Raw genomic sequence first — 12,228 nt, forward strand, 5'->3', positions numbered from 1 at the left:
GTGACGTGAAACTTATTTTATTTTCAAGATGACGAACTGGAAGAACAGTAGGCTAGTACAACCATAGTAAATTTTTAATACCGCTGTTTTGTTGTTGTTGATGTTTTAATAAAACCGCATCCTGAGTATTTTCATGTGAATGGACAACATCCAAACAAGTGATGTATTCTCCAAAAAGGCAGTTCGTTGTCTTTCAAACGCTCCTGTTTTGTGGGGAGGGAGAAAACAGAACAATTAAAAAGATTGACAGGTGGGTTTTCACTGTCAGAGTGACGCTCCGGAGGGGTGGAGTAAAGAGAGGCAGGAAAGGCAACTCGATGTGTCTGTCTATCAGTTGAGACTGTCTGAACCGCTCACGCATCCTGAACGCGCGATACATGTTTCAGCGTAGAGCCGCGAGACCAAGAACGCCGTTTCACTCCCTCGAGTTTTATTTCCTTTTTTTTGTTGAAGAGTAATTAGTTCACGTTCGTTGCGAGATAGTGTTTTTTGTTTATATATCGCTCTGTAGTAAACGCGTCACGCTCGCCCGAATCAACTGTCCACATGTTTCCCTGAGCGTGGACGGACAGTGTGTTTGGTGAATATCTTGAGGAGCACGAGCAGAGACTCTCAACTGCGCGCGTGGGGAATTTCTAGTCCGTTGAAAATGCGCACTGAGCTCGAGCTCAGTGACTGACATTAACTGTCTCCTGTCTGCCTGTCTCTTCCCTTGGTTTTGTACCATTTTTAGGCTTTTCACCGAACGAGAGGACGGAAATACAGCTGGACGGGCTCTCCATGACTGGAAGTTTCTTCCGTTTTGCTACAAACTATTGCCATAATCTAAGGAAAACCTAAGGAAGCCTTTTTTTTTTCTTTTTTTTCCCCTGCACCGTTAGACATGGACGGGAGATATTTCTATGCTCTTGGTAATCATGCTATGACTTAGAATTATTTAAGGTGTCGGCCAGATACACCTCCTTTTGTGTTTACAGACGTCTTAAGTCTGTAAAAACATCAACCCCTTGACCCCTCTTAGACTTCGCATCGGCTCAAAAGTGACTTTAAAGAGGTGGAATAAAAAAAAAAAGACTGAAGAAAAGAGGAGCGCGTTAATACATGTTTTATTACATTTTTTTAAAAAAAATAATTTTTTCCCCTCCGTCACTGGCATTTTGATTCTGTATGAGAAGTCAAGTGGAGGGGACGACGACAGCATGCCGCGGAGAAAGCAGCAAGCGCCGAGGCGCTCTTCAGGTAAGCGGTGCATGCATGGTTTGTTTACTAATAATAGTGCATAGGGAGGTATTGCTTGCACTTCATTATAGTGTTGTTTGAAATGCTTAATCTAAATATTACATGCAGTTTTTAGACTTTTTTTTTTTTTTTTTACTTAAAAGCATGTCAGAACAAATGTAGCCTACTTTCCTTAAGAATGCATTCGATTTGCTTTAAAAAACAAACAAAAAAAACTTGAGTAGAACGCGTGAGTAACTTTTTTTTGAAGTTGTGCCAGATTAAAACTTATTACTCCACCGTGGCCTATATAGTCGATTGAAAATGTAGTTTCAAAGTGCTCCAGTTCGTCTGTTTAGACGCGGATTGCCATTCTTGATTTGATGCTTGATTGATCGTCTGTCATGTGGCCTCCTTTGATCTATTCATTCCTGATAAACATCAGTAAATCATTCACCATGGAAACACGCATGCGCCGTTGGGCCGCAGCCACTCAAAGGACAACTTTTGCCCCCGTCGTGCGGGAAAACAGAAAGAGAGAAGTTTTCGGCAGGGTTATACTATTTTTTTCCCCCTCATTCAAAGAGAGGGAGAGAAAAGGGTGATAAGGGATTGCTGGGGCGTGTCGAGAGCACAAAATGTAGCAGAGAGAACATTTCTTCCCTTCACTGAGCAAGGCCTGTGTACTAAGATCTGTTTTCCTCTCAGTTCAATTTATTCATGCGAAAGGTACCTGTGCTCTTTGATGTTACAAAAGAGAGCTGGTTTCAGTTTTTAATTAATCTTCCGTGAAGAGCAAGAGAGCGAACCTCTGATTTGTGATAATAAACTTGGATTTGTTTTGGGGTGATTAAACACAAAATAGCCATATATTTTAAACAATTTTTGTTGTATTGTACTAAGGGAGTTCTTACCTAGTCGCTTTCTTTTTTCTGCATTTTTTTTATTCCCCTAGTTGTATTTAATCTCTGTGACTAACAGGTCCATTCTCTCCCGAATGAAGGCTCTCTTTCAAGTTCAAGCGTCAGCAGGGTTACAGACCTGCAGAATTAGGCCCCGATATTTGACTGATGAGGGAACAACCGACATACCAGACAATCTGCCAACACTTAGAACTGTGATACATAGTTGAGGTTTCATTCCTTTGCACTGAAAAACATTTATTATTCCTTTATTTTACATTTACCTTTCTGTTCAGCAGGGGGAAGTGGTGTTTTGAAGGGATTATGTCGTCTCCCAGGCTGTATGGTGAGACTGACATGGGGAGTTCGAAAGCTCACAGAGGTGAGATGGCGCCTGGTAATCTGACCTGGCAGCTCCTCCACAAAAACAAGCCATCAGCCCCCTCCACCTCAGCTGAATATTGATTTAATTTTCTCTGTTCTGACAGGCATGTTCATCATTTGCTTTAATGGTCATTCAAAAGTTGGCAGGCACATTGTTTCCGTTTTTCCCAGAGCCTGACACTTTCCCCTCTCCATCAAAATAAAAATGTTAGGAATTATTGATTGAGGGAATAAAAAGAAAAACCGCTTAACTTGACAAGGTGATTTGTTTTTACTAAAACTTCTTCCAAATCATTCAAGCTGCCTTAGAATTTTTTTTTATTTTTATGTTGCACTCTGCGTTAAAAGCACTTTACCACTGCTCCAGCGCTTCACTCTTCCGTTATGCTCCACCTCTTTTAACGGATGACTTTGCCTCGATCTGGTTGCTATCATTGCCATTGTTTGCTCTGGGTGATTTACATGCGTCGGCTGTGGGCTCAGGTCGTTTTGGTGCAGTGGGATCGGAGTGGCCCTCTCGGTGTTGGGCTGCTGCAGTCATTTGTATTTATTTGCTGGCTTTTCTCTGAAATAGACACAGGCCTCCCACATAGAGCACAGACTGTGTCTGTGAGTTTCAGCTCTAGCAGAGAGGAGCCAGGGGAGGACTCGGCAATGAATGTGCTATCTCTCCGCTGCTCCAGGTTTCATTTGGTTTTGTGTTTTCACGACCTCCCACACAGATAGAGACACGCTCAGTTCATGTCCATTCCACGCACCTCTGTCCTCTGGAAAGCCGGGACATAAACACTGCCATGAGGTGGCTTGCAGTGTTTTTTTACTGTTATTACTTTAACTTCTATATATATATATATATATATATATATATATATATATATATATATATATATATATATAGCTAAACACAAAAACACTTGAAAGAAGAAGAAAATAAAACGTGAGGAGTGAGGAACCAGCACAGGGAGTCATTAAAACGCATCCTGTCCTCAGCACCAGAGGCTTCTTAATTATCCGACTTAAAGGTAAAGGTTCCTCTGCTGGCTTCATTAGGGAGGAACCCTAATTATCTGAGCTCCTGATGGATTTGTGACAGGCTCTACCGATTAAAGCTGACAAATTCAGCGAAGTGTCAGGTCTGCAGCTGCCTTGATGTAATCAAGTTGATATTATACAGTCCCTTTAGCCTGTAGTGCTGAATTAACTCAATTTTCTGGTGCAGGTGACAAATGGACTTTGCTACCTGACTAATCACGTCACCGTGGCAATGCTGCCTAATGACCTCGGTAATCCAGGCTCTTAACCGCACCGCTGGGCCCAGAAAGCATTTGAGGCAACCAATCAGAACAGCCCCTGCGTTAGCCAATCGAGACTGGCGCTCGGCAAACACAACATCATTCTGTCTCAGTGCTGATGGACGTACCACTGTTCTGTGTCATTGGTCGCACTGCCATTTGAGCTCCGAGTGTACAAACACACCGTGCTCCTGCTGACAATAATCGCACTACCACGCTTTCGAAATCTGAAAATACTGTCAGAATTTGAGTGCTGTTGCGTGGCTCGCTTTGCTTAAGTCTTTCAGTGCAGTGTTGCATACAAATCAGCCAGCTTTGAATTTACAGATTATTTCTTGTGCAGGGCTGTTAACAGCTCAATTGTGATTTCTGTTTTTGTAGCAAGAGTATGAGGTTAATCCCTTTTATTCTTTTAAACAGATTTATTATATTGCATTAAAGATGTGGAGGTTTTGTTGTAGTTTGTTAAAAAAGCGTGGTGCCTCTTGTCTTTATATTCATTCTCATATCAGGTGAGAAATGTGAAATATCCTGAATTATCTTTTCTCATTTTGGGATGTATTTGTATTAAGAGATAGGCGTTGATGGCCATCATTTGTTTTGTGTGTACGGCACAAATAATAGAAATAAATCTGTAGGGGTAGATTTAGATGACATTTAGATTACATTTAGTTTTGTCTGTTGTGCTTTCTTTATGCCTTTTTTCATGCTGGCAAAAGACGTAAAAATGCAGCATGACATCTTGGCTCACCTTGGGTTGGCTTCTCTGGAGGGTAGACATGAGAGAGGATGAGTCATTAACAGGTGACATTGACCCATTTACTCAATATTCATGTTGGGACCCACCAGTTACAACTAATAGTTTAATTTGCATTTGGGGATCAAGCCAGTGGCCTATAGGAAATCAAAGCGTGTAAAGTTATTCTGAGTCCTGAGTTTGCCGTTCCCCTTGTCCGAGATCGTAGAGGTCGAGTTTGATTAATGAAGATCGATGACAGGTTTTGTGGTAAGAGTGGATCAAAATTAAAATATGTTGGGACTTTGCATGAGCCAAGTGCGATGGTACACAGTCTGCGGTAAACAGTGCTTTGTGTGTGGTTTTAATGAGCTTAGCCACATTTGGGAGTTATCTGGTTTCCGCAAGTTTAGTACAGTCTAAAATTAAGAATACTTCCAGACGTGTGTTTGTGCGTGAAAAAAAGTGAGTGTGTCTGCTGATTAGGGATGTCAAATTTCGATTATTTCCATGATCGATCGTCGTTTAAATTAACGATCAATTAATCGATTAATCGTTAACCATAATACTGCAAAAGGCGTCTATTGCAGGCACACAGTCAGCGGTATGACAGGATGTGCAAAAGCCACACACACACACAAAACGCTTTCTCACTTGAATTAAAGAGGTTTTAGTCTGAATAAAATGCTAGTAGCAGGATTATAAAATGAATAGATGCGATTATGATCATTTGATAAAATGAAGAGAGCGCGCCATACTTTTGAGGTCATTTTACTTTGTTGACAGTTTCCAATCCCGCACGGAGAACGCTGAACGCGCCTCTTTAAATGGTTTTGTGGTGCTCGTTGTTGTATTTTAAAGCACAATTGCGATGTTTTCAACTGACATTATTGTATAAAATTATCCGAAATGTGGAGCGCGTGTGACTGCGCTGCACATTAAGTGAACTACATCGGCGCTGCTGCACCAAAACACACTGTTGCTCACATTAATTTGATCCTGCTGGATTCTGTCCTAGAAAATGTCAGATTTTTAAAAATCCGGCATACAGCGCATTAGATCATGACAGTGCATGCGTGCAGACGAGGATGAGCGAGCGCGGCTTTGGCTAGATTTATTTGGAGGTTATTGCTCATGTCTCATTCGGCACAAATCGAAATGTTTCCATATTCGCAATGTATTTGAATGTTAAACTATTATTTATAATGTAAACTAGGCTTGTACTTAACACGCATTCGCATATAGACGGAAAAGATGATCCTCTTCATATGAGCAAAAACGTCCTTGGCATAACAGCAGAGTGGACCGGTATACTACGGTCTATTTAAACTGAACGCTCCAGGAATGTGTCGGTCACAGCGCCTATGAATCGCTGTTTTGAATCCAGCAATTATTTATTTAGAAATGATAAGATCTGATTATGACAAGTGTGGTATAAAAGCTTTGTTTATTAGAGTAATAATAGGTTAACTGGAAAATGTTACATCGCGACCATGCTTTTGGACCCCATAGTCTTCATTTACGCGGCTTTGTTCTGGTTTGCCGGTTGGTCACGAATTTCCACAAATTCAGTATATTTAGGCATTGTTTCTTTTCCTAAATCTTCATAGTCTAACCCTCTAATTTCCCAGGTTTATTTTATTATCTTTCGCTTTTAATAACTGTTTTCGCATCTCTTACAGTGGTAAAAATGGGAAGGGAAATTAAAGATTTCATGAATTAAGAATTCGTTCGATTTATTAATTTGTTCCCTTATTTCACTTAAATCATGGGTTATTTAGGGAACAAAATTAATGAAACATGGACAATTGCCACATTAATAATTCGTAGGAATGAATTAACAAGTTGTAGGAATGAATAGACTACCTGTCCTGTCACTGTGTCCCGCAGCCCTGCAAAGCGCACGATATAAAACAGTTATCTGATGAAATGATTAGTAACTACATTTCTATTGCATTTAATGTTGAAGAACTTTTATGTTGTTTCTATTTTAATGTACTTTAAATTTTAAATCACATTAAAAGCTTAATTTGTACATTGTGAATGAATGATGATGCTTTTATATATCGTCACCGTCACTCACAGCCGCTCGCACGTGTTGAGTGCGCATGAGCCGCACGCAGCCCAACATTGAATCGGTTAACCGACCATCGATAGCCTTAATCGATTGCATCTCTTATCGACAATTAATCGATCATCGATTAATCGTTGACATCCCTACTGCTGATAGATGCTGAAAAACGAGAGCACAGAGGACCACAAAAAGCTAGTGTGGCACCAGAGGAGGTTTGGATTAGAAGTACTGAAGCATTATGGGAACTCCAAACTATCAAAAGGGCCAGCTGTATTCTCTCTCTCTCTCTCTCTCTCTCTCTCTCTCTCTCTCTCTCTCTCTCTCTCCCTCTCCTCATCCTGTCTGTTTTGATCCCCCAAGTTTAATTTCTCCGCTAATTTAGTCCACAGCGAGTCCGTAAGATGAGGGGGACAAAAGAGAGAAAAGCTTAAGTCATGACCCAGCAATGGGAGTCTCCAAGCTAGAGGAGTACACGGCGGTCAACGTGTACCCAGGGGATCCCGTGTCTGCCTTCTCTCTGTCCTGCCCTGCACTCATCTGTTGCTGCCTACCCTTGCTTTTTTCCCTGGCTCACAGGAAGGATGGTGTGTTTTTAAAGGTTCGGCAGAGTTTTCTCATCCCAGTATGCCTTTTCCTCATGGTGTGCCTTATACATCCTCATCAGATAAAACACAAACAGCTTGGCCAACAGATCTGTGCTGATGTTTACAACGGGCCAGCAGGAGATTGAGCTTTGATGCTTGTGTTGTAGGATCTGAGGAGTGTGTGGCGTCGCGAACAGGATGATGCTGTTTGTGACAGTATCTGATTAGTTGTGTATTTTTATAGATGGCTTAGTTATTGTGATATTTCAATGGTTGACATCATTTTATCAAGAACGGCCTGGTGTACTAAGGATCAAGCCTTGCGGACATACATTCATATTTAGCAACATTCATTTTGACAGCATGAAACGAAAGGAAGCTCTTTGATGATGTTAAGTAAACACCCATGAAGCCCCCTCAAACTCGGGAAAGTCACGTCCTGGGACTCACTGTTCCTCCTCCCAACAACCACTGTATCCTCAACTCAAAATATCCTGCCTGTCTGAACACAAAAGACCAGCTAAAGACAGATGAAAGAGAGAAAGCACACTTTGTAGTTTCGTCTGCTGGTCCCTTTGCCTTATTTTCGTAAACCAAAGTTGTACATTGTTTGAGGTCATAAGAAAAAGTACTGTCTATGCCGCACAAAACTGCAAAAATATTGACTGTTTTCAAACACGTTTTTAAAATGCTTCCCCTTCTGTCATTGGCCAGAAAAAAGAAAAAAAATCCAGCCTCCCATCGTTTGTTTGGGCTATTCGGGATGTTTAAACAAACAGTACTGGGTCTCATCCACTAATAATTGCATTTTAAATAATTCCATTTTAACATTCTTTTAAATTTGTACTCATAGGAGAAGTTCCCAAATAAATTTTTTGCCTAGATATTATGAACATTAAAAAAAAAATGTACAAAAGTTAACTGGTGAACCAAAAATGTTTAAATGCATATTTTATGCACATTTGATGAATTAGACCCAGTGTTATGATAGCTTATTTGCTCTGAATATGAAACTTGTGTATGCCATTTTTATATTAGATAATGACACGTTCAACTCCAAGAAAGGGCCTCGGGAACAAGATTGTGAATCTGAGGGTTTTGTGAGAAAGCAGAGATGTTAAAAAATGCAGAAAGTAAGGGGAAAGAAGGAAGGAGTGAAAAACAAATGAAGGAAGTGAGCGATAGAAGAAAGGAGTGGTGCTCAGAAAGGTATTAGAGCTGACAGATGAAGAGGAGTGGGGAGAAATTCTCCCGCAGCAGCTGGGACTGCAGTCATTATCCTGACAGGTGTCAATTAAGAATTACTGCCTGCCTCAGTCCTCTGCGCAGCCCAGCTGTCTGCGCAGCAAAGAAATAACACTTTACCCTTGTCACTTTGTTAGTTCGTAGCCATAGCCTCCGAAAATGAGTCGCCCCAACACTAATCGATAACCAGTGTATTAGCAATTATTTTGCACATTGATTTACGAGGGCCAACGACTTCTTCTGTGCTGTTATTAGCCCTTGATTAGATCTGCCCGCGCACACACACATTTACACACACATTCATAGCATGCTGCCCTGTTGCCAGGTGGATATATGTTTCCTGCGAGGCCCTGAGGTCTAGAACAATCTTAGTGCACAGTCTTAGTGGCCCTGTTGGGCCTTCCATCACCCGTGGCCGTTACAGAGACAGGCCCCTGTTAAGCCCCCACATGCACCCACACACACACAAACATGTACAACACCTCTGTGTGGGTTGAAATACAGCCTCATTTCAGACTGGCCCAGGATAAACGCTGATAGAGTTTGAGTATGTGTGTGTGAGAGAGGGGCTTGTAAAAGGCAAGAGTATTAGTGTGGTGTCGTGGTCCGTTTCAGCTAAATGAATGGCCCTTTGCTGTAGAAGGTGCTCCTGGTTACCGAGAGTTATGGTTGACCAGATAGGGGGCTTCTGGGTAATGTCTGTGTGAAGGAGTGCTGATCCTTTGTTACACTTATTTTCATGCCTGCGGTTATTTAATACTCAACTTTAAAGCCGTCGTCAAGAACTTTGTTGGTGTCTTTATGGCTCTGTAACAAGTTTGATGGTGCGAGATCTAAATTTTGGGATTTATTTGTTGTAAAAGAGCTAGTTCACCCATAAAAAAAGATTTTGTCATAATTTACTCTCCCTTGGGTCGTTCTAAACAACTTCTGTAGATACTAAAACGAGAAAGTTGTGTCCATACAGTTACAAAGAACAAGAGCTAAAGCTTTCAAACTTCTAATTGATATAATACCATTCGAAAATGTATTCTGCAAGGATGCATTAAAATGATCAGAAGTGATAGTAAAACATTTATGATGTGACACTGAAGACTGGATTAATGGCTGCTGAAAATTCAGCTTTGCCATCACATGAATAAATCATGTTTTAAAATGTATGAAAACAAAATAATTACAGTTTTACTGCATTTTGATCGAATAAATGCAAGCCCTGGAGAGCATAAGAGACTTCAAACAGATTTCAAAAACATAAAAAAAATCTTCTCAGTCCTGACTTTATATTAATGTGTGCATGTATATTTTTAAATGTATAAGCTTCAGTCATCATTTATTGTAATTAAATAGAAAAGTTTGACCAGCACATTATTCAAACCTTAATTTTTGTTTCATAGAAGAAAGTAAGTCATACTGCTTTGAAATGAAATTTGAGGTGAGTAAATTACATTACAGGTGATTAAATGATGGCAGAATTTTATTTTTTGGTGAACTATGCCTGTAAATATTGTGCTTTCACAATGAGGTAACTAGGTTATAATGTCTCCCAAGTCTGAAATCGTCCTCTCACCCTTACGTAGTGGTGGATTGTTCTTTATACTTGAGAGTGGGATTCGCGGTTGCTCGAGTGTGACCTTTGACCTACAGGAACTAAAAAGAGAACCTAATCCCTGGGTCCCCCTGATGTGGCGATGTAAGAATGGAGATCCCTTTCCCTCCACTCTTGATCAGAGGCGTTACGATTCTCCTCTATGAGCGCTAAGCCAGTGGACACACAATGAGTGGATAAAGATAAGCCTCCAGTTTGTGTTGACACTCTCATTGAGCCCCATAATGCACTGCTCCGGATCGCTCTCATAAAGACCAGGCTCCTCTTTTTACAAGGCGTCTTTGAACGGTCGCACAAAATGCCTCGATTTTCTGTGTTTTTATCCTGACACTTTCATTGCTCGTTTTTCATGTGATGTTTAAGACCGCAGTTGTAGTCCATCACCCCTAAAGCTAGGTAAAGAGCTACGTGTCACCCCCATCTCCTGCTGAGGGTCACTTTTATTAGCTTCATTGATAAAAGCCTGCCTGTACACACAGACAATAGCTGGTGGATCTTGGCTGTATTTTTATTTTATTTTTCTTCTGGATTAAGAAGTGTTTTATTTAACTGATAGGATGTTATCCTTTTTTTTTTTTTATTGTCCCCAGTTTTATGGTGCTGATAAGGCATCTGGGGAAAGTGTAGCCTATAGGAAATCGGTACAGTTTCTTTTGAAGAGGACAGCTGGTAGGATGGTTCCCGGTCTCACTATATATCATCACTGTATACACTTTCCAATCTTTGATTTGTATATTAACGCAAAATATTAATCTCTAACTTACATATTTCAGAGTTAATATCAGTTTTAAAATTACTAATGTGACTAAAATAACATCTGGTTTTCACTTCATTCATGCACAGAAGCCCTGAGGAACATGAACTGTATTCAAATCTTCCTCATATCTGTTAAAAGATAGGCGAACATGTCGTGACTAGACTCCCAGACTAAACTTTATAGGTATTAACAGTGATTTGGACACAATCACATTCAAATGCCAAACGCCACATGTTTTGAGAGGCCCAAAGCTCATTTGGAGACGGACTCGTCCAGACAGTGTCAATCATAGTGCTAAGCCTTTGCTCAGAATCTTCTGTCTGAGAAACCAGCGGGGGGTATCCTCTCCAAATCTGCTCCCACCTCCCCTCCCCTTCCTGTTTTTGCCCTCTTTTCCAGTGGCCACCCCTTTTTAAAAAAAAGCCATATGCCTCCCAGTTAGACTTCAGCGTGTGCACACATACACATACGCCAAGGCTATGACACAAATGAGGATCACCTATTAACCTTGTCCAGCTGACTGGACAACTTTAACCGAGGGACGCATCATTGATCATTGACTTGTTCTGTTCGGCCCTTGAAGTCTGTGAGCTTGAGAACTTGAGATGAACAGATGTGCTTTAAAGAAGAAAAGTCAGGTGACTCAAAACGAGGAACGCAAACATTTACTCTTCCATTAACAGATCTGGGCTTTGTAAAAGCAAGACAAACTATCTAGGGAAGAATTAAATCAACAATAGAGGTTCTAGACCTTAGTACAGATTGAAAGTCTTGACATGTCAGGTCAGAAAGTCAGTATCTCAGGCCTAAACTGGTTCTAAACCAAAACATTGTGATGTGTCAATCATATTTGATAAAAACATAAGGAATGTGCCAGGGAATTTTTTTTTTTTGACCGACAATAGGAGACAAGCAGTTTCAGTGTTCTGCTGAAATGTAGAGTTGACGTATCGGTGTGTTTTTGCATATATGTGTGTGTGTGTAGCTCTTCACTAGCACACCGTCTCCATGTTAAATTGGTTATGGCAGCGCAATCCAGCCCTACTTAGAGCCGTCAGAGCAACCGCTGTGTGACGAGCCTCAGCGAGGACGTGTCATAAATACTGAGGTGTCGTTTCTTTCATGTAAATATACCTCTTTTTCAAGTATCGTCCATCAATACTGCACATGGGGGGAGATATCTAGCTGCTGCACAAAGTGTGTTCTCTGGAAAACTGCAGCAGCTCCTATTAGGCCTGGTTTTGTCTGGGAGTAAAATAAACACTTTTAGAAAAAAAGAAAAACAAGGGGGCATATATAAGGTGTTTTTTATTGTTATTTTTTTCTTTCTTTGCTTAGGCATTCCCCTCCACCACTAACCTTTGTTTTATTGTGCCCCAAAATGTTTTATTTAGTTTTCCATGACCATTTTCCACTCTGTCTCAGATCCA

General features: G+C 40.7%; 1 protein-coding gene across 1 annotated transcript in view; it reads left to right on the top strand.

Moving 5' to 3' along the window:
* LOC127935376 (teashirt homolog 1-like) overlaps positions 1 to 12,228 on the top strand; it is a 35,990-nt gene that overhangs the window by 1,085 nt on the left and 22,677 nt on the right. Inside the window, exon 2 of the mRNA XM_052533180.1 lies at positions 734 to 1,239. Coding sequence (XP_052389140.1) covers positions 1,200 to 1,239 — 40 coding nt within the window. The 5' untranslated portion in view covers positions 734 to 1,199. The remainder of the gene's footprint in view (positions 1 to 733; positions 1,240 to 12,228) is intronic.

This window comes from Carassius gibelio, chromosome A19 (genome assembly GCF_023724105.1).
Source record: "Carassius gibelio isolate Cgi1373 ecotype wild population from Czech Republic chromosome A19, carGib1.2-hapl.c, whole genome shotgun sequence".
Taxonomy (NCBI): Eukaryota; Metazoa; Chordata; class Actinopteri; order Cypriniformes; family Cyprinidae; genus Carassius; species Carassius gibelio.